This window comes from Siphateles boraxobius, unplaced genomic scaffold (assembly GCF_051911475.1).
Source record: "Siphateles boraxobius isolate OS27281-9 unplaced genomic scaffold, OSU_SipBor_1 196, whole genome shotgun sequence".
Taxonomy (NCBI): domain Eukaryota; kingdom Metazoa; phylum Chordata; class Actinopteri; order Cypriniformes; family Leuciscidae; genus Siphateles; species Siphateles boraxobius.
This window is the reverse complement of record NW_027508806.1, coordinates 16049-40119: the sequence shown is the minus strand read 5'-3', so window position 1 is coordinate 40119 and position 24071 is coordinate 16049. Positions and strand designations below refer to the sequence as shown.

At 38.1% G+C, this 24071-nt stretch overlaps 1 protein-coding gene across 1 annotated transcript; it reads left to right on the top strand.

Annotated features, from left to right (window-relative positions):
• Positions 1–18384, top strand: LOC143744111 (membrane-associated phosphatidylinositol transfer protein 3-like; the record flags this gene model as incomplete). The annotated part of the gene is made up of 7 exons (XM_077235504.1): positions 1–103; positions 194–414; positions 12190–12379; positions 13704–13811; positions 15294–15466; positions 17916–18073; positions 18214–18384. Coding segments are annotated over exons 1-7 (1099 nt in total), but the record flags the coding sequence as incomplete, so codon positions are not given.
• Positions 18385–24071: the final 5687 nt, after the last annotated feature.

Sequence of the window (24071 nt, the reverse complement as noted above, 5' to 3'; positions counted from 1 at the left end):
CCATCCATCTCATGCTCTTTCCTTAATGGGCTCAGAGAGTCTGTACCGTGTAAGGAGGCAGAAATGTGTCCCTCAGACTAGCATTGATGGAGAGGAAGCTGAGGTAAGATTGTCCTTTTTAAATATTCAGTATTCCACTGATTTCTTTTCTATAATATTGTGCTGTGACTTTTCCATGTCCTTTGTCCACCAGAAGAAATGTCAAACACATCTGCTGGTGCTGGTGGTTCACGGGGGGAACATACTGGACACGGTGGGCGGAGAGCCAGGTGCAAAGACTGCAGATGTAAACACCTTGTCCTCAGTTTTGGAGAAAGTATCTCAAGCTCATTTCCAAGCTGCAGCTCAGCATGTCGTCATCAAGTTGGTGCCGTGCCCAGCTATATGCGCAGAGGCCTTCTGCCTTGTGTCCAAGTAAGCAGCTATTACTGAAAGCAATTTTAAATGACCATGTTTTTTGGGGAAATATGCCATGGTATTCTTTGAAGTAAATACCATTGTGTTTATAGGCTATCATCTATTACCATTACGGTTTCCTTTCAACGGTACTGTTTTGTAACTGGTTGGACTGCCTTCCTTTTCTGGTATGGAGGGTTTTGATCCGTTGCGCAAATACACTATGAAATGAGATCCCACATACATACAAGTCATGGGAACAGCCTTAGGTGAAACTGGCCGAATGCACAAAACTAATTTTATGGTAAAATGCTGACAGATTCATATACCAACAGTATATATATGTGTGTGTGTATATACCTGTATATATATATATATATATATATATATATATATATATATATATCATTTATATATATATAATTTATATTTATTTTACTTATTATTTGATAAATTACAAATAAATCGCTTGGAAATTATTTAAATAGAAACAGACTTATACTTAAGATGGCAACTTCACATAATTCACATTAATCCCATTTCAGTATTTCACAAATAAAGAAATTGTTGAAAAATATGAATACAAAGAAAGTAAACTGTAACCAACAGGGCACTATGTAGTCTGGTGCACTGGAATCATATTTTTTCAAATAAAGGCAAGGTAAATCTAACTTCTCTTACTCTTACTTCAAAATAACACAAATATGACATTGAACAACTATATATAGCTCAGCATAGTTTGAAATCAAGAAGTTAAAGTTTGTCGATCGTTCGTCTCCAGTAAAGGTTTGTGAAATTAAATGTTTAACAGATTTGTTTACTTCATTTATTTGACATTCCATTACCCGACAAAGCTGATTGAACATGTTAAAAGCATTGCTGAACTTTATTGAAAACAAGCACTGACTAACACTGTCAGATGCCGAACAAGCTGATCCAATAAAACTCGACGAAGTGTCTGTTGCTGTTGGTCGCTGTCTGTCGGTGCAGTGTGAATTGGCCTTAAAAGTCGAACACGCTATCGAAATAAATGTCCCTCTTCCGACAAATTGATTAAACAGAAAAACTGTTTTTTTGGCACCGGTGCTACTGCTCTCAAATGTTAGTCTGGAGCCCTGCCATTGCCCCCCTGGTGCAGAGAGACTATACCGATCAAACATTTGAAGTTGTTAATATTGTTTTTGCCATCATCTCAGCCTGTTTCCCTTTTTCCTAAAAGACTTTTACGTTGAAGTGTTTTATGTCCCCACTGGTCCTGTGTTCATTTCCTGTTTGTCTTCTGCCTTGCTTGTTTCCATAGTAACCCTGATTAGGTCCTGATTGTTTCCCAGGTGTGTCTTGTTTGCTCATCACCCCTTGTCCATTTATACCCCAGTGCTTCTCTTGTTCTTTGAATTGCCTTGCCTATACGCGTGATTTTTTTTCCCCAAACCACTTCAGTGGAAATCCCGCCCTGCAGCCGATTCTAAAGTTTTCATTGGTCATGTCAATCACTGTACTCATTGTCTACACCAAACACTGATCCCTAAACCTACCCCTCACTGTAACCTAAACCAATGAAATCGGCTGCAGGGCGGGATTTCCGCTGAAGTAGTTTGGGGGAAAAAATCACGATGCCTATACATGGTTTTATTGTGTGCGTTTGTTGTAGCGTCACATTCACATCTTTTTGATTGAGTTATTTCAGTTGTCCTGTTTCAATAAATTTTTATTGCACTTGGATCCAACGCCTAACAGCAGCCACGTTCCAGATTTAATTTTTTGAAAAGGAGAATCTTATGCTTACCAAGGCTGCATTTACAGTAAAAATGTTAATATAGCAAATTACAATTTAAAATAACTGCTCCATTCTTCAGTGTCACATGATCCCTCAGAAATCATTCTAAAATGCTGATTTGGTGCTCAAGAAACATTATTTATTATAATCATTGTTAAAAAATAGTAGTGCTGCTTAAAGTGGATGTCTAATGCTATTTCATGCATTCTGACTTATTTGCACTGTTAAAGAGTTGGCTTCTCATGCTAAACATGGCCAAAGTATGACAGTATTTCTGTGCCAAATACACTCCAAGAAAAGGTGCTAACACCAATTCTCGCCCAGGACAACTGGAAGCTGCTAGGGACTGGAAGATGCTGGCTGATCTTGATCAACGGCTTATTTTTCCACCTGAGATTGCCACCACTAACCTACGACCAGATATTGTTTTGTTGTCTGGATCAGCACGCATTGTTCAACTGATAGAGTTAACAGTGCCATGGGAGGATGCGGTAGATGAGGCATATGAGAGGAAGAAACTGCGGTATGCTCATCTGGCCACTGAAGCAGAACAGCGAGGATGGAGAGTCCAGGTTTATCCAGTGGAAGTGGGTTGTCGAGGTTTTATGGCACACTCTACAACCCGGTTCCTTAGAGACGTCGGATTCAGTGGCAAAGAGTTGCGTCGCACAGTAAAGAACTTATCTGAAGCAGCAGAAATGAGCAGCAACTGGCTGTGGTTGAGACGGAAAGATTCTAGCTGGCTGTGTACAGGCCGCCATGATACGGTTTCATAGATTTCTTTAAAACTTGAAGAGTCTGTTGGTTTATTTGTATAGGTTGTATAGTATTTACAGTCATTACGTTCCTGTGTATATTGCGTGAATGACGGGTGGTTGGGCAAATATAGTGTTTTGCGGTAGGTGGTATGCCATACGGAACCGTTGCCACTGAAACTGCATATTAACGCACCAGTGGGGCTCGACAGCCTTAGTCAAACGGGTTGGCGCGTATGGTTGGGTTGCGGAGAGATTGTGAGATTGTGGTTAGGTCTCAGCAGCAAGAGGGAAGTAGAGGTCAGTAAGCTGGGCTGAGTTGAGTGGGGGACGGAGGGGGGTGACTCTGGGACACCAGAGTCACTGTCAAGCCCTCTTGAGGTGTCGTGGGCTAGTCGACGAAACACTGAGGACGGTAGGTGCCCACTTGAAGACCCTAGAGATGTTCCCTCCGCTCAATCCAGAGGGTTGTTATGGGGGGACCGCACTGTGGTTGCAGCCGTTGTGTGTGCTGACGCGCAATACACTGCAGCTATTAACACCAGACAGAAGGAGATTCACGTCACCAGATGGAAAGAAGCGTAAATGGATGGAGAAGCATAGGTTACTGTAAAGCTACGTCTTAGTTGGTGTTTATCTTGGCGAAAGCCGAGTACAAATCAGCATGAAGTTTTGACACCTACTCTCGTGAAATGGAAATCTTCAAGATTCGTATAAGTTTCAGAAAGTTTTTTTCGAGTATGGCCCTGTGTGACGTCCTAAAGGGTGGAATTCCTTGTATGGATTCCTTCCTATGTAAGAGCGTGCGCACACATCAACCAAAGCGAAAGCAAGAGCGAGCCCATCAACGTGCAAGTTCAGGTTACGGAAGCCGTCTGCAGTTCTGCACGGCACCCCACCAGGAGCTCGACTGTTTTCGGAAAAACTCGGTACAGCTTATCTGTCTTTTATAAATCTAATAAAACTAAAGACTCTTCAGAGATATGAAGGATGGAATACTACTCTATAGGTACTCAAGATTAACATGAGATTGGCAGTAACTGCGTGTGTTATGTCCCCTTTAATATATTTGTGTTTACTGTGATACATATTTTCCAGGATTCCTCTATGAATAGAAAGTTCAAAAGAACAGCATTTGTTTGACATATTATAAATGTATTTACTGTCACATTTGATCAATTTATTCCATCCTTGTTAAATAAAAGTATAAATTCTTTCCAAAATTGTGAAGAGTTTATTGCAATGTAAATTCACCAACCTTGCGGCCACTGCTCTTATTAATTGTTAATTTTCACTCTGAAAATTCCAGAAGGGATTGCAGTATTTTAAATTATAAAGTTTATATTTTACTTTCAAATTTCCCTCTGAAAAGTCCTGAAAACAATTCCCTAGGTTAGGGAGAATTCATAATAATTCATATTAATTTGCATTGCCTTTTGCTCAGCATCTGTTCATCTCATGCAGGTAGAACAAGAGTTCAAATAAGATACAAAGCTTAGGCTTAGCATGATTTGTTTGCTTGACGGGACATAAGACTTTTTTTGTCGGTCCTCTTTGCCGCTGTTCATTTATAAGGGATGAAGCGAATAAGAATTAGAAGACAGCCCCAAGTAAGCATAAAACGCTAATACTTTCTGTGAGAATCAGCCTTTAAAATGAACAGAGTCCCTTTAAGCCGTGAAAGTGGATCCATCGCTTCAAGGGCTCAGTGGCTCAGGGCCCTTCTGAGTTATTTCTTCTATAGCTTTAGGTCTTTATTGTCGGTTTGTTCTGTCTTTGTCATCACTGGGGTGAAGCAATGAAAATGGAGGAGCTCCATAGAGTTGGAACAAACAGAGCAGAAGAGGATCTTTGATCACATGATCACAATCTCTGCCTGCTCCCATGGCGCACATAGTCTAATAAAAAAATGTCAATCACTGGGGTACCGTGGAGATTAACATGATAAACCCTGTTCATGAGTGACATACAAACTGCATTTGCTCTTTTGCTTGTGATTTTATGGTTCAGTGCTGGAGCTGCAGTGAGTATTAACCAACCTGAGCAAAGGACAAATGGATAGATGCAGAAACCATGACCAGTTTTATGCCTATCTGTCTGCATTTGTCCAGTACTGAGACAGGGGATATAATAAAAGTGATATAATAAAGAACAACAGCCTGCAGGGAGAAACAGTAGTAATTGTTGCAGGTCACAATCGTGCTCCCTGGATACAGAGTACACATAAACACACTTATACACATGCTTCAGAATCATACAATAGGGTTTTCTTTTCATCAGCACGACTTCCTTTTTCCTTCCCACATGGTTAATGAAGGCATTAGGCGGTCAGTTTACGCCGTTACTTAGCCCGAGATCAGCAAAAACAACATCAGTAGGCTCTGGTGCTCCAGGAAGAGACATGTGGCTGATTTTATCTCCTGCTGGGTCTTGCCTGTTGGACAGCAGCAGCGAGGACTAAACAATGGGGTGAATCTAACGAAACCTGTCGAAACCTGTTTTACAGTTTTTTTTACAGTTTGACATTATTCTTGCAGTTTGGGAATTATACACAGACATCTAATCTATTTGATCTCCTGGTTTTGTGTATTAATCTTCTTTTTTTTATAATATTTGAAAACATATTGGTGCTTGATGGTTTGCCCATATGAAAGTATATTTATTTAATAATTTGTCTCTACTTGTTGCACTCCACTTTGTGACTTCCAACTTTTCTTTTTTTCTGTGAATTTTTTTAATCATATTTTCATTATTGATTATTATTGATTTTATAAATTTGTTGTTTCAGCCCTAATTTATACTCTATAGCAGTATTTTGTACAGTTTTTCCCATTTCATTTATTTCTAAAAGTCATTATAATATAGTTATTGTTTTACAGTAATGAATTTAAAAAAATCCTGTATTGTAGTCAAGATAATCTACTGAGAATCACCATTCAGAATATTGAGAATTGCACAGGAACACTAAAGTAAAACATTTTGGTGATAATTAGAGATAAATCGTGTGAAAAACATAATGGTCTAAAAATCCTAAAAATTGTCCTAAAAATCTATATTTTATAAATTATTTTTAAAAATACATTTGTATAAATTGACATTAAAAAATGCATATTTTTAATATGTCTTTCTTTTTGGTATTAGGGTGAAATATGACCGTGGCATGTTTTTGTGAGAAGCACCCAGTCAAGGCTCACTGTTTTCTCCCCATTGACAGACAGTCCAGACCTTAACGGCTCACTGTCATGTTTAGAGCCCTTTTTATAACGCACACATCGTCTGTCAGTAGAGCTGCCATTGTATGTCCTCAGTTCCTCTGTTTAAGAGCTTTGGGAATTTTCCCGCCAAGCCATCATGGCTGATAACGAGTTCCCTCTCCTAATGAGGTGTGCATACAGATTCAGCTTTAGTGTGTGTGTGTGTGTGTGTGTGTGTGTGTGTGTGTGTGTGTGTGTGTGTGTGTGTGTGTGTGTGTGTGTGTGTGTGTGTGTGTGTGTGTGTGTGTGTGTGTGTGTGTGTGTGTGTGTGTGTGTGTGTGTGTGTGTGTGTGTGTGTGAAGCAGCGTCTTGCACACAGAAAACACTCAAACATGCATTAGCAAAGGAGGGGCGGAATGTTATGGAGCTTTGTGTTTGCCATCTCCACACTGGATTTCCAATTAGCAACTCTGGTAAAAAAGCTTCCACATTGATTTTCTCTCACCAAAGCACAGTGTGCAAGTCAATTCAATACGTGATTCCTCGAGTAAAACAATTTGGGTTTCTGTCACAGCTCAGTTAGGAAGGAAGTGTACACTGATTCGTCTCTCGAGGACAGCACCACCTGAGCGTTGATGGTGAAAGTCTGCTCCGAATTCCTAATCTGATTTGGGTTACAACTTGTAACTCTTCGTTAGCCTTAGGCCTGAATCTTGGCCACTTTAAACATTTTATTATAGGTCCATTTTATTATCTGTTGCTCGATTTTTGAACGGTCTGTGCATTAGTGGTGGAGATTTGATTGGCTTTTACCTGGTTGCATAAGTAGGTGGAGACAAGTGACTGTCAGTGATCAACTGATTCATTCAAAGATGCTGATTCATACAGGCACGAGTGAGTCTTTGAATTATTCACTCAACTGATTAGTTCAAAAACTTTGATTTGTTTATCAACAAGTGATTCATTGAATCATTCACTCAACCAGTTTGTTGTAACATACTGATTCATTCAGTAATGAGTGAGTCATTCGCTCAACAGATTAATTTATGTATGAGTGAACTATTTAAATATTTAGTTAAATTAAATTGTTTGTAAAAAACAAAAGCTGATTAATTCAGGAACAAGTTATTGAATTATTCACTCAAACGATTCGTTTAAAAACACAGATTCATTCAGAACACCATTACGGTGTGTTGCTTGAAGACGTGTGACATTTTTGCTGTGCATGCTGTGCATTTGTTTGGAACTATTTTCATTGGCAGAGCAAGAACAGACAAAGTAACTGCCAATAATTTGTCTAAAATGTAAGTAACTATATTTACTTTATTGCATAAAATCTGCATCACAAAGCAGGCATTGTTGTTGGTATTGCTTATTAACTTTAGTTTACTGGTAGGACAGTATTTTACAAATTTAAAGCTATTTTTGTTAACTAATGGATTTGTTTGTGGCCGATGCATCTTGTTAGGTCCCTAACATCATGGAAAGGAAGAGGAAATATTTACCATTTAACAGTCTTATGTTGCTTGAGAGATAGAAAGACGTAGCTTTGAGATGCAGATCTTTTATCTGAGCCCTAATGGTCGGAAGAGAGATCCCATTAATGAGAGCTAATGCTTTATAAACATAAATGAGACGTATGACTCCCCTGCAAATTAGATCTTCAGATGACTTTCTTACATGCAGCAGTGTTTGTGAATGTCCGGTCAGATTTCAGCTCCCACTTGTGCATTAGCAAAATGTTTTTTGGCACTCTAAAGGTGGGTTATTGATCAAAACTCCTTCCTCTCACCCTCCTCAGCTGGAGCTGGGTTATTTTGAGACCCAGAAGCCATCGCCTGTGGAGCAGGCTAGCAGGGAGTACAGGGGTCTTCATTTGTTCTGAGTAGGCTTGGAAGGTTTTGTCTTTGAAAGAAAAGGGGTCACTTCCCCTGTGTCAGTTTTACCAACATCGTTAATGAAGGCAGTAGGATTAGTATGCTAGGATTAGTAAGATGTTAGATCGATGGATTGGTAAATGCATGTGTTATTGATTAATGCTTGATATTCATAACAGATAGTTAAATATGTTAATGACTGATTTTATTTGGTAGATTTAAAATGTTGAACTACACTACCATTCAAAAATTATTTTGTAAGATTTATTTGTTTTTGTTTTTTTAAAGAAATGTCTTATGCTCAACAAAGCTGTATTTATAAAAACAGTAAAACATATTTTCTATTTTAATATTTTTTAAATGTATATTTATTTATTTATTCCTGGGATGGCACAGCTGATTTTTTTAGCAGCCATTAATTCAATCTTCATCCTTCAGAAATCTAAAATGCTGATTTGGTTTGGAAACATTTCTTATTATCAACGTTGAAAAAAAAAGTGCTGATAAATATTTTGGTGAAAACCGAGATAAAATTTTTGTTATTTTGGATTTGAATAGTAAGTTCAAAAGAACAGAAGATTGTTTTGTAACATTAAAGATGTCTTTACTGTAACTTTTCATCAATTTAATGCATCCTTGTTGAATAAAAATATAAATTTCTTTAATTACTTTAAAGTCAATTGCTTTGACTTTTGACATCTATAGGCCTTTGCTTTTTTTACTAGTCTGAGCTGGTCATTATCTCATCTGAGTTGGTTATTAGCTCGCCTGAGATAGTTGTTAGCTGGTAGACATCTTGGACAAACAACAAACCAGCTTCAAGCTGATCTCACTACTGTAACTTAATGTGGTCAGGCTGTTTTTTGTAACATAGTAGATGGTTATTCAGCTAATGTCCAACTTGTACCAAATTATGACCAGCTTGGATTAGCTAATGTCCAGTTTAGGCCGACTAGAATCTGGTTACCATGTTAAGATGGATTTTTCAAATTGCCGTCATTAAACTTGCTGATGTAGTGTATATATTAATATTAATAATATAATATATATTAGTGTATATAAAATATATATTTTTAAATCCACAATTGGTAGTAACAAGCTAACATGTTATTTTGTGTACAAGAGTTTAGTATTCACAGCTTAAGGGAGGAAAACTGGATCGTCTAATCAATATTTTATAACAAACAGCAAAGGTCATTGCTTACTCTCTTTCTTGGTCTCTCTGAATTTATATCCCTCTTCCTAACATTTTTTTTTTGTGGTGAGATTTTTTTTGTTGACAAGTTCCCTCAGGTAAAGAGTGTAGGCGACTCAAAGATAAAGACATTTTTGACAGAAAACAGTTCTTAAGATGCTATGGACATGAATAACACCTCAAATCATTCAGCTTACTGAGAGGAGGTGTGCTATTACTTTTCAAAGCAATCTGACTTTAAATTCTCACCTAGCGAAGAAGGGAACTGAGTTTCGCCTGGGCTTAATGGGCTCTTTTGACTGAAGTAACCACCTAGAACACTAGTATCCACCTAGCACACCCTAGCAACAATAACGGCATTTTGAAACTGCTCAGAATACATTAGCAACCGCATAACTAACACTCACAGCACAAAAAATATTTGAACAAATATTCCTGTATCATGTTAGTTTAGCCTAGGCCTAGTGTTTTCTTTATATTACATTTTGTAACATACTTTGTTTTTACAGTTTGTTGTTAATCTGTCTAACTATAGCCATTTGAATTTGTTACATCCATTTGTGATGGACAGCAGACAAAGCTACACTTGAGAGCTACCTATTGAGGGTAAACACTAAAAAGTATCAGAAAGCACAGTCATTACCCTTAAAAATTATGACAGGTTGTTAGACTTCATTACCCAGCCTGGCTTATTCATATTAGTGAGGTAAAACAGCACCTCAGCAACAATGCCAGCTGCTAGCATGCGCCAAATATTAATTACAGACTGTGTAAATAAATAATAAATTCGGTTAGGGGGCATACTGAGTGGTTTGGAGATGCTCCTCTCCTGCTGTGGAGCGCGTCTAATAGGGCTGGCCCCTGGTCTGCAGGCTTGTTACTGTAATGACTGTGTCCTTCTCCAGCTAGGAGAGTTCATGTAAACATGACAGGAACTACTGTTCACACTGGGTCATAGCGCATTAGCCTAGCCTTGTAAGGAGTCAGGGTAAAGATCATTGGCCAGAGCACAGTTTGGAGGAAATTTTTGCATGTTATCAGAAAAATACTACAAGGGATGATAGCAGTAGATCATAAGAGAGGGAGACTAAGGAGAAGCAGACTTTCTCTGTAAATGGACCTGCTTTTGTGGAACATTGGGCAATGTCACCGAAGACTGATTACAATGAGCTTATGGGTTATCATTATAATCAGAGAAGTGACTCCTCTGTCTTCCTTCAGCTACATAATTTCCCCCAGACAACAGGATTATAAAAGGAGCTTGACTACTATTTCAGGTCTCCAGCAGACAGATCCATTTGGGACTTGTTCATTTCCACTTGGAGGCATCACCTTCAACAATCATTTATCACAAGTAGCCTGTGCCACACTTTCCCAAGCAACAGCCTATCAAAACTAACTTTGTTAGTTTTACTTTGTTAACTAGTGGATTTGTTTGTGGCCGATGCATCTTGTTAGGTCCCTAACATCATGGAAAGGAAGAGGAAATATTTACCATTTAACAGTCTTATGTTGCTTGAGAGATAGAAAGACGTAGCTTTGAGATGCAGATCTTTTATCTGAACCCTAATGGTCGGAAGAGAGATCCCATTAATGGGAGCTAATGCTTTATAAACATAAATGAGACAGCCTATCAAAACTACACACTTGGGAAGTTTCAAATCTTCTCTCTGCACATCACTGCTATTTTGTCGTCAGGGTTTTGCACCATTCAGATTAGAATTGAGAATGCATGTTAAATTTCATATTATAGTACTTGAATGTAAATATAATTTGAATTGAGGTAGCAAACAGAATCCAGAAATGCAATTCGAATTTGAATTAAAAGCTTTAAAATTCTAACTATAATTCTTTTAAACTAAGGGCAGTTTTTCAAACCAGATAAAGCCATATTTGCAAGTTTTTACCTCTTAGACCACTGATTGTTTTTTCTCCTCAAACAGGCACAGGTATTTTGGAGCTCTTGCCCCAGTACTGCTGTGTCTCTCTGTCAGAGCCTTCGGGTCACTAATCACTTTGCTTGATCAATTGCTCTGGGGTTAGCACAGCTGTTCAAGGTGACAACGTTGGGCCAGGGCGATCTTTCACTTTTCTCTTTTTTTATGCTGTTGGCTCATTCAGACTCATGCAGTGCAGCATGATAAAGCACCTCGGCTTGCTCAGTGGTACTTGGACAAGCTCTGTAATTCCTCTTGTCGGGTTGCATCATCGTCATCTCTCTGATCTGAGTCATGCTTTTAATCATCTGTGCTGAAAAATCCAACTTTTTGGCGGTTAGCGGTATATTGGAACATGGTAATCTGTTTATAGTTGGTCTGAGCAGGTCATAGCTGGTCTAAGATGGTCATTAGTTGGTCTATAAGGTGATCATTAGCTAGTCAAAGCAGTTCATTAGGTAGTCAAAACTGGTCATCAGCTGATCTAAGATGGTCATTAGCTAGTTCAAGCTGCTCATTATCTGGTACAACTGTTCATGAGCTGGTCTAAGTTAGTCATTAGCTGGCCAAAGCTGGTAATTAGGTAGTATGAGCTATTCCAGCTTGTCTAAAATGGTCATTAGCTAGTCAAAACTGGTCATCAACTAGTCTGAGCTGGTCATTATCTCATCTGAGTTGGTTATTAGCTCGCCTGAGATAGTTGTTAGCTGGTAGACATCTTGGACAAACAACAAACCAGCTTCAAGCTGACCTTACTACTGTAACTTAATGTGGTCAGGCTGTTTTTTGTAACATAGTAGATGGTTATTCAGCTAATGTCCAACTTGTACCAAATTATGACCAGCTTGGATTAGCTAATGTCCAGTTTAGACCGACTAGAATCTGGCTACCATGTTAAGATGGATTTTTCAAATTGCCGTCATTAAACTTGCTGATGTAGTGTTTTTGGAACTAAATCTTTTAAAGTTCGGTAAGGTAGCAAAACAAAAATGTTTTGTGTCAGTTGCTTTGTCACGGGGCCATCAGTATGGACTCTTACATGCTTTTCTCTTCCACAGTCTGAACCCTTATAGCTACGATGAGAGTTGCGTGTCTAGCAGTGTAGACCATCTACCTCTGGCCGCTTTACCGCTACTCGCCATAGCTGCTCCACACTACCAAGATGCCGTCGCGACCGTGATTTCCCGGGCCAACCAGGTGTACCACAGCTTTCTGCAGTCTCCAGAGGGACAGGGGTTCACAGGGCAGGTGAGTTCAGGAGCGCCCAACTATATTAAGTTGCTTATTAGCCATGGGCAAAAGGTCCATGCATAAAGCATCGCTCACACAGAAGTCCCTTTCAAACCAAGCAGCTTTCTGTTGGTCAATGTGGCAAATTTGTGTGATAAATTGAACATGAGTGAAACATGCATGAGTGAAAACTTTTTCATCCTCTTGCAAAATTCCTGATTTCAACTTATTATCAGAATTGTGTTTAACAGTTTAACAACTACTCTCTCAAAATTCTTAATTGTTTGTATATGCATATTTTGCTATAAGCTTAAAATATATTGTTTCTATTGATATTATCAACAATTTTAAATTAATAATTTTTATTTCTTCATTGTTTTTAATTTGATTGGCTTTCACAATGTTTCATGGGATTGTAGTTCTTTCCCTCATTAAACCTGTTATTGTACCTTTGTGATTTTGTTGATTTTCCAACATATTTTTGCTTCAAATCAAAGTCTCTAAAGTTGTGATTTACCTTGTAGCTGGTTGGTTAAGTTCATGGCTTATAATATTTTTAAAAAAATCCCTATAGGAAAAATAAATGTAAATAATACTTCTGGAACCAACACCACAAAAAAAAAGTGGGCAGGCAATGGCAAAAGTGACTGCATATGATCGCATTCAACCCACAAACCATTTTTGACTGTTTTTGACAGTCCATGACAATCGAGATTGGGCCACACAGGCAGATGAAAGCAGTCCCAGATCAGTATTAGGAAGGCAAATGCTGTCTGGAGCAGCAGTGGGAAGGGTGTGTGGGTCTGTGGCGGGGATAGTGACTCATCAGTGATGAGTCATTCAAAACAGACAAAAAGGAGGGGGTCTTTCCACTCATCTTACTCCATAATCTTACATGGTTAATACAATAACACACTCCTGTCAATTTAGGAGGCAAAATAATCTCCTAAAGTGGTGACCACAGTTTATGAGCTGTGTGTCAAGTGTTGACTCTCTAGGGAGCCGGACTATTCAAATAGCATATCAGCCCTCATGTTTTGCAGAAAAATTGGTGTGCTTTTTGACATAGCCATAGCCGTGTAGTTCATTTACAGTGTGGCGCAGACTCGTCTGTTGCTGACACTGATAATTAGACCTGTGGATTTGTTTGTTTTTGGAGCATCTATACATTATTTGTGCTCATCAACATCAAATAGGAAAGCGCTAGAGTTGCCGCTGTGTTATTTCTGTGCAATTAATTAAACGTGTTATTTACCGTCAGGCTGCACTGTAGATTGAGCTGTCATTATGCAATCCTGAGATTTGCCTGACGGTGTTGATTGTGTGTGTTTGTTTTGTACAGGTGTGTTTGTTGGGTGACTGTGTGGGAGGTGTGCTGTGTTTCGACGCTCTCTGTTTCAGCAACAGCCCACGACACAGCAGCCGACATAACAGCACAGAGAGCTTAAAGGTATGTTCTTAAACACTGAAACGTTCCGTTTTTAAACACATCTGTAACTTCATTCGTTCTTTTCTTTCTTGTGTTGTGGTTCTAGTAAAGAATCACTTTTAGTGGGAATGCACTGTTGACACACACACACACACACACACACACACACACACACACACACACACACACACACACACACACACACACATATATATAATAGTGCATACTCAATGAAATGTCCAGTATCGGATACCGATAACATACAAATCTGATATACTGATATATTTAAAATTGAAATACCTTAAAATTGAGATCTCTTAGATTGCTATGAGATGTTATTGGAGAATAAATTTAGGCATTTGCTTAAAGGGTTAATTCACAAAAAAATGAAAATTCTGTCAGTAATTACTCACCCTCATGTTGTTCCAACCCAATAAGACTTTCGTTCATCTTCGGAACACAAATTAAGATATTTTTGATAAATCTGAGAGCGGACTCATTCTTTCATAGGCTGCAAGGTAATTTCATCTGGCAGCCCAGAAAAGTTAGTAAAGACATTGTTAAAATAGTCCAAGTGACTACAGTGGCTCAACCTTAAGTTTATCAAGCGACGAGAATACTTTTTGTGATTTGTCATCTTCTCAGTTCTCGGGCATGTGTCGTGGTGCTCTTGTGAACTCACGTCAGAGGCCCACACAGAAGAATATGAATAATTCTTAGTAGTAAAGTCGTTATTTTTGTTTGTTTTTTGTTTCGCAAAAAGTATTTTTGTGCAAAGGTTGAGCCAATGTAGTCACTTGGACTATTTTAACAGTGTCTTTACTAACTTCAGATCAAAATCTATGAAGCCTATGAAGGAGTGAGTCAGCTTTCAGATTTCATCAAAATATCTTAATTTGTGTTCCGAAGATGAACGAAGGTCTTACGGAGTTGGAACAACACGAGGGCAAGTAATTACTGACAGAATTTTCATTTTTGGGTGAACTATCCCTTTAAGTCTTCTGCTTCTCTGTTTTTCCCCTTGTTAGTATCACATTTTTAAGGTTGTAGATGAGATCTCAACAATGTTGCAAACTTTGCTCAGATATGCCAAGATGTCAAAGCCTGAATATTTAATATCTCAGTATCCAAAATGTTTTATTAAAATTCATAGCAAAATAATCTGAGCTATTCTATCCACATTTATTTTATAGCTTTAACTCTGAATGTCGACAGTTGTCTCATCAGTGTCTATTTCTATCTCTGAACGCTATGAGACAAAGTCGATGAAACATCACCAAGAGCTCAATTTAGTCCTCTGAGCTATGAAGGAGCAACTTCTGAGTAAATTCCTGTGGGTTTTTCAATCACATTTCTGTGATCTTCAGGGAGCACAGAACATCTGTCACACCAAGCAGACTTCATTTGACACTCTACTTACGAAGCACTCGCTTATATTATTTTCACAATTATATAAACAATGACTCTATTCAACCTGCTGTCTAACTTTTTCCACAAACTCAGGATAACCCTGAGGTCAGTCCGAGCCTGAGCTCCAGCAAACGTCTAAGCAGGAGCAACATCGACCTATCTGCCCCCATTGAGACCTGCAACAGGAAAACTCCATTCAGCCGCAAACAGAGCGACTCGTATGATGGAGACTCTTCTGGCAGCCAGCACCACTCATTCCTCAGCAGGTACAGCATACAAGAACAGAGACCAAATGCTGTTTTATCATGATGTAAGTGAGTGTTTCTATTGCATTATTTTCTCCATGCAGAGACAATCCCTGAAGAGGCATTTTCATCATTGCTCTTGTTTTTTTGAGTAGTCTGACATGTTAATATTGGTTTAACCAATAGCGTGAGTTTCAGGTGGGACTATTTTTTTGTTCAAACAATGGCAGAAGACAAGTAAACTGGCATTATTTTTTAAAAATCTTTTTGGAGCAGATCAGCATCCTTAGTCATTCTGTATTTTTTGGATTATCAATGAATGTACTTCTCTTCTGGTAAGAAGAAACGAGAACAAGATTACCCAGATGTGTCCCCCTAGCCAAGCCATCCATAAATCTGTCACTCTTTTTCCCATTTCTGTTTATCAATATTGGCTGCTCGATGGCATGTTGCGCGCTGCAGTGCTATTAATAGTCACAGCTGCAGTCAGTGTGCAAGTACTGTATGAGAGAATGAGGCGCAGACCATACGATGCCTTTTCAATGGAAGTTGCTCAATGCCACGGCGGCAAAGGTCCAAACAGCCAACTGTTTATCTTCTAAATTATCCTATTTAGGGTATTGATGTGTCAAGAGAGAATTCTCAGCACTGTTGTTGTCACAAACCTTCAGCGCAGCTATTTTATTAAAATAGTTACTAAAACGGAACCTTCCGTGTTTTTACCCTCAATTAGAGATGGCAATTTGTTATGTCATTGTGCATAAAATGACATATCAAATAAAGTAGTCTACTTGTGCAGATTTGAGGTAGGGTTAAGCTGTGTCATGTCGAGGGGTAAATTAAGTCACTGAAGAATAAATTAAGAAAAAATAAAATTTAAACACAAATAAGAATAAATACATTCTTTTAAAAAAGCTCTTTGCAATTTCCCAAAATCTTGAATCCTATAAGCCAGTCAGGAAAATGTAATATTGTATAATATTATAATATAAAATTATAATCAATATATTTATTTTAAAAGTTGTGAAACATTTTTTTAAACTAATTATTTACAGTATTTATGTATGTATCTATTAATGATGATATTATACCATTATCCTGAATATTTTAATGTTGTTAAACAATTTTCAACATATTTTGCATATATATTGTAATTTTTATTAAACTTCAGTTTTTTTAAATATTCAAAATGCAATATTTTATATTATGTATTATACTGTAATAATCAGTATATTTTATTGTAGTGATATTTTCAACATGTTTTTTACTTAATATTTTTTTATTTAATATATGTTTTTTTTTTTTTTTACTGGATGCAAAGATTTCTATCACTATTAGTTAATCAACATGCACAACTTATTTGGAAGCATCTGGCACACTTTTCCCCACAGGTGTCATTTTGGGAAAAGTGCTTCATTTGATAATTCATGCTTAATCTTTTGTCAAATGTGACATGATATATGTGCAACCTATTTTTGGATATTTATATGTATGTTTAAATATTTTGATAAATTTGCTGTAAGTTCAAACTAATTTTAAAATGCCATCTAGAAAATACATATTGATATGCAAAAATAAACAAAATAAGTAGGGATTTCATTTTACAAAAAAAATGCTTGCTTTAGGGCACCATGGTGCTGGTTGGTCCAGTGATTGATATTGATGATTGATCTAGCGACCTTCTCATTGCCAGCCCTTGCATTGCAATTTAACTTGCCATAGTTTTTTATATCTTGGGCTTTGTGCAGTCACTATAGAGCCGCTTAGAGAAATGCCGGACAAAAGCACTGACTCTCATCCAGGACTGATAGCGCTGGACCTGAGGGAGACTTATCACTTAGCTCATCCATACCCCTCAGCTCTACTACATTTCACTCCCAATCATCTGTCCCCGGGGCCCTGTACACCCCATCCTTTTCACACTCAGTCTTAGGTGAGATAGCCAGTCAGAGTTTTTAAGAGCTTTTCTGTCATCACTTGTAGAGTGATGATAATAAAGACAAACAATGTGCAAAAAGAGTGGAGATTTTAAAGGCAGTGAGGAAATACTTGTTGATGGTCTAACAGAAAGATTTTTGCTGTAATCCATATTTGCTGGAATCCATTTATTTTTTAAAGGGGCATTCAGAAACGATTTCAACTTAATAAAACCGTTTAGAAATCATTTGGATGGTTTAATAACCTGTTCCGGTGAGAATGGTAACTTTCCCCGCTCCCCCCAGTGTTCCCAGGTGGAAAACTAACCTTGCAACATGGGGACTACCATCACAGTAAGTTGGAAATAGGAAGTCTCGTGAGAAGCGAGAACGAGCAAGTAAACTATCCGTGAGCACAACTGTATATGAGATTTGTTTTGTCTGGGTATTCTGGGCGAGTTAACTCCCAGAAAGTTCAGTCGTCCAAAGGCAAAAACTCTGTGGTGTAACTTTTGAAGTAAATCTCATCTATGTATGTGTATATGTGTATTCAGTTTGATACAGGATGGAACAGACCTGAGACCAAGCAGCAGCACCAGTATAATGTTGAATCCAGGTCGCTTTGACTTTGAGGTGTCGGATTGTTTTCTGCTGGGCTGTCCTCTTGGATTGGTGCTAGCCATGAGACGCACTGTGCTTCCCACCGTCCAGGGTTGGTGTAGAAATTCTCCTATTAATGATCAGAACTCCTCTTGATACACTGGCAGGCATTCCCATTAGGGGAATTTTCCTCCTCCTCAGTCATATTTACAATTAATTTAGCCATTTCTATCCTTTCTTTTTATCCTGCAGTGTCTCAGCTCCGGCCTGCATGTTCACAGATCTTCAACCTGTTTTACCCCTCTGACCCGTCGGCCTCTAGACTGGAGCCCTTACTACACTCCGAATTCCACAAACTGCCTCCATTCCCTGTGCCTCGCTACCAGCGCTACCCTCTGGGAGACGGGCGCTCCACCCTTATCGGTGAGTGAGATATCCTGTTGAGAATCAATTAAACCGTTCACCGCTAAACCACATGCACAAATAAAGCGCAATATTCACTCATTTGTTCCATTTATTAGGTGTTCAAGCACGAAGTGCTGAAAACCTATTGTATTTGTACTGATTTTTATTAGGTGTTCAAGCACGAAGTGCTGAAAACCTATTGTATTTGTACTGATTTTTATTAGGTGTTCAAGCACGAAGTGCTGAAAACCTATTGTAATTGTACTGATTTTTATTATTATTATTATTATTATTATTATTATTATTATTTTCCCCTAAAACGCATCGTGCAGCCCAAACCGTAAGTGCTGGAGCTCTGAAACTTTGTCAGATGGTAGTACAAAAATCGAGGAGAGGTTCAGAGAGTATGACCCCGATTGGCCTATAGGTGGCGCTACAGCAATCAATTGCGCGTAACTGCTCATAACTCCTAAACCGTAAGGCGTAGACTCAAGTGTCTTATATCATTGGAAAGCTGGACTCTTAACTTAAAAAACGTATATCTCCGATTTCATTTCCGCCATGATAGATTTTCCGCCATTTTGAATTTTGTTAAAAAACGACTTTTGCGAACTAGTCCCTGGTTTTTTGCCCGATCGGAACCAAACCAGTGTAGAAATGTTCTCTGGAGTCTGAATATCAATAATCATTGAAAAAAAGTTGAATTTTCGATTTTCGGTTGCTAGGGGGCGCAAAATGAACGTTGTGGGAGGAGCCTATTTTACTAAAATGGATATAACTCGAGAAATAAATGAGATATCTTCACCAAAATTGGTCCACATATTTATGAGTTCAATTTGAGGTCACAGTAAAAAAACCGCGTCGATCTAACACTAGGTGGCGCTATAACATTAAAAAAACATAAAATGGGGTGTGGCCACCTGACCGTTAGTCCGATTGACCTGAAAATTGGTATGCAGTGTCTTGGTCCAAGGCCCCATGTATGTGTAAAAGGATATTGGCGTATCTAAAAAAACATGGCCGCCATCGGCCAATAAAGTTTGAGCACCTGTGAGACGAGGTTAACGGAGGCCAATCGGAACGAAACTCAATGGGCATGTTCGACTCATGGCCCAAAAGGTCTGTAAGAGTTTTGAAAGAAATCGGCCACTAGTTGGCGCTAACGAGTTTTACGGCTCTGTAATCACGTGGTGTTGCACATATCCCCACAAAATGCATATCATTTGATAGATCTCCTCATGATGAACAACTTTGCCTCTAGAACCATTGCTGTCAATCAAATCGTTCATTAAATATTCACGAATATGTTAAAAACCTACTTTTGCAAACTAGTCCCTGGTTTTTCGCCCGATCGGAACCAGACCAGTCTAGGACAATTCTCTGGACTCTCTAGATCAATAATCATTGAAAAAAAGTTGAACTTTGCCCTTTGGTTCACTGTAACAGGGTCATTTAGAAGAAGGGGCGTGTCAAAACACACTCAAAAGCCTATAAATCCTAAATAAAAACTCAGAACTTCACAAAAATGAATGAGCATATGTGACATAACATCATTAACAAGCATGCAAAGTTTTATGGAGATCGGACAATAGGTGGCGCTATAACAGTTGAAAAGGTTTAAAACCATGTATTTCCTATGGTAAATTGCCTGTATTGGCTGTAAATGGTGTGTTCCATCTATGATCATATAATATTTATATCACAATGTTCAAAATCAGTTCAGTACAATTCTCTGGACTCTCTAGATAAATAATCATCAGAAAAGTTATAACTTCTTCATTTGGATGGCTATAATAAGGTCACTTCAATATGAAGCCTTTACCAAGAAAGCCTATATCTCTTCAATGAATGCTCAGATCTTCTTAAAAACAAGTCAGAACATGTGACTCTAAATAAGATAAGAAATAATGCATCTATAACAGTTAAAAAGGTTAAAGTTATAACATAATGGCATATTAAGCCAATAAGTGGTATTCTACTGCCCCCTGCTGTTTAAAATAGTCATTTTGTCAAGCTACTAACTACTAATATTCTATAATTCTTATTTAGAGTTTATAAAGTCACTATTTTAACATTTACACTCACATTTTGTCAAAATTCATCTATTGAAGTATTACTATTGACCATTGTGTCACGGACAAATGTTAATCCTGAATGAGACACAGTTCAGATCACTTTATCTACAACAGAATGTGTGTGTGTAGTCCCATGTTTCTGAATAAATCCTGAATAATCTGATTAATAGCTTGCAAAGACATATTTTAATGGTCTATAAGCATTTCATATATTTTCATAATGACTTGTGTGTGTGTCTAGATATGAGTCACAAAAGCACCTGTGAAAACACTTTATTAATAAGTATAATGGCCAGCAAAGGGCAGTAGAAGACCACTTATTGGCTCACTCTCATTTTGACAGACTTGATTTTCACCAGTATATCATGGTAAATCATGCTAGCAATGTGACGAATCATAGTAAATCATGCTACAATCCTGATAAATCATTCTAGAATGTGGTATATCATGGTCAATCATCCTATAACATGGTAAATCAAGGTAAACTAAGATAAATCATGCTATAAACATATTAAATCATACTAGAATGTGTTCAGTTGTGGTAAATCATGGTGAATCATACTAGAACTTGGTATACCATGGTAAACTATGGTAAATCATGCTAGATTCATGGTAAATCATGAAAATCACACTGAAATGGGGTATATCATGGTAAATCATGCTAAAATTGCCTGTATTGGCTGTAAATGGTATTTTCCATCTATTATGTCAGTGTTTAAATGTATGCTAAATAAAACTTAATGTCTTTTGGTGCTTTTGTGCTTTACGGCCTTAAAGGCCTTAACTGCTTGAACACCGCTAAATGCTGCTTGCAGCTTTAATTAGGTGTTCAAGCACGAAGTGCTGAAAACCTATTGTATTTGTACTGATTTTTATTATTAGGTGTTCAAGCACGAAGTGCTGAAAACCTATTGTATTTGTACTGATTTTTATTATTAGGTGTTCAAGCACGAAGTGCTGAAAACCTATTGTAATTGTACTGATTTTTATTATTATTATTATTATTATTATTATTATTATTATTCTGCCGTAAAACGCATCGTGCAGCCCAAACTGTAAGGGCTAGAGAGCTGAAACTTTGTCAGATGGTAGTACAAAAATCGAGGAGAGGTTCAGAGAATATGACCCCGATTGGCCAATAGGTGGCGCTACAGCGATCAATTGCGTGAAACTGCTCATAACTCCTAGACCGTATGTCGTACACTCAAGTGTCTTATATCATTGGAAAGCTGGACTCCTGACAAACAAAATGTATATCTCCGATTTCATTTCCGCCATGATAGATTTTCCGCCATTTTGAATTTTGTTGAAAAACTACTTTTGCGAACTAGTCCCTGGTTTTTCGCCCGATCGGAACCAAACCAGTGCCAAAATGTTCTCTGGAGTCTGAATATCAATAATTATCAAAAAAAAGTTGAAATTTTGATTCACGGTCGCTAGGGGGCGCAAAATGAACGTTGTGGGCGGAGCCTATTTTACTAAAATGGCTATAACTCAAGAAGTAAATGAGATAGCTTCACCAAACTCGGTACACATGTGAATGAGTTGATTCTGAGGTCACAGTAAAAAAATCGCGACGATCAAACACTAGGTGGCGCTATAATGTGAAAAAAACATAAAAAGAGCTCTGTCCACCTGACCGTTAGTCCGATTGACTTGAAAATTGGTATGCAGTGTCTTGGTCCAAAGCCCCATGTATGTATATAAGGACATTGGCGTATCTCAAAAAACATGGCCGCCATCGGCCAATGAATTTGCGCACCTATTAGACAAGGTTAACGGAGGTCGATCAGCATGAAACTCGTTGGGCATGTTCAACTCATGGCTCAAGAGGTCTGTAAGAGTTTTGAAAGAAATCGGCCACTAGTTGGCGCTAACGAGTTTTACGGCTCTGTAATCACGTGGTATTGCGCACATCCCCACAATATGCATATCATTTGATAGATCTCCTCATGCTGAACAACTTTGCCTCTTGAACCATTGCTGTCAATCAAATCGTTCATTAAATATTCACGAATATGTTAAAAACCTACTTTTGCGAACTAGTCCTAGGTTTTTCACCCGATCGGAACCAGACCAGTCTAGGACAAATCTGTGGACTCTCTAGATCAATAATTATCAAAAAAAAGTTGAACTTTGCCCTTTGTTTCACTATAACAGGGTCATTTATAAAAGGGGTGTGTCAAAATACACTCAAAAGCCTATAAATCATAAATAAAAAATCAGAACTTCACAAAAATTGATGAGCATATGTGTCATAACATGGTGAAGAAGCATGCAAAGTTTCATGGAGATCGGATCATAGGTGGCGCTATAACTGTTAAAAAGCTTTAAAACCATGTATTTCCTATGGTAAATTGCCTGTTTAAAACCAGTGCAGTACAATTCTCTGGACTCTCTAGATGAATAATTGTCAGAAAAGGTATAACTTCTTCATTTGGATGGCTATATAATAGGATGTAAATAGGGTGTAAGTTGGATGGTTATAACAGCTATAACAGCTTTGATGACTATAACAGCCAATTAATGGTATTTTACTGCCCCCTGCTGTCATTTCATCATACTACTCTCTAATATTGTTATATATAATTCATATTTAGACTTTATAAAATCATTATTTTAACATTTACAATCACATTTTGTTAAAATTCATGTATTATTCACAATTGTGTCACAGGAAGGCTGAAAACGAAAGTATAACGTTAGGCCACGCCCTCCCAGTACAAATTCACTCATAACTCGAAAACGGAAACTCCCTGCGCGCTCAAATTTGGATGGTAAAGTCCTCTATTGGGCCTTGATCGAAATCTATCGTCGCGGGCCTCGGGAGCGCCCCCCCGCGGATCGCTAATTCGAGAGACCCCCGAATTTGAACGGCTGTAACTCCCGACCTAGACCACCTAAATTCTTGTGGTATAGCTCGTTGAAAAGGGCTCGTCCTCACCTAGCTTCGATTCGAGTTTGGTGCGATTTGGCCTGGGCATTTCCGAGATATAAGCCCCAAAAGATATGCCTTTGAACGGGCAAAACTCCCGGCTCCGATCGGCCACCAACACCGGGATGGTCTCGTTCAACAGTACTCCTCGGACACTATCTAAGTTCTGAGTTTCAGATTTTTTCACTTTCTCGTTCCCGAGATATAAGTGAAAAACCAAATTTCCATTAATTCATTTCAACTCTATATAGGCTGTAATACCACTGTTGTCCACTAGAGGGAGCAGCTGTATTAGACATGTTTAATCTTTTTATCAGCTTTCAGCATTTACTTACAAACAAATGCTTAAAGCTATTTTTTTAAATTAGTTGTATATTATTACATCACAAAGAAATATGTGAAATGCTTATAGACCATTAAAAGAGATTTCAAAAATAACATATCCCACACGTGTGTGTGTGTGTGTGTGTGTGTGTGTGTGTGTGTGTGTGTGTGTGTGTGTGTGTGTGTGTGTGTGTGTGTGTGTGTGTGTGTGTGTGTGTGTGTGTGTGTGTGTGTGTGTGTGTAAGCATGCATTATGGAGTTAACATGAAAAAAATGGTTTGCTTCACTGGAGAATACTGGAGAAACAAAGTAGTTGAAAATGAAAGTGAGCCAATAAGTGGTCTTCTACTGCCCTCTGCTGGCCACTCTTC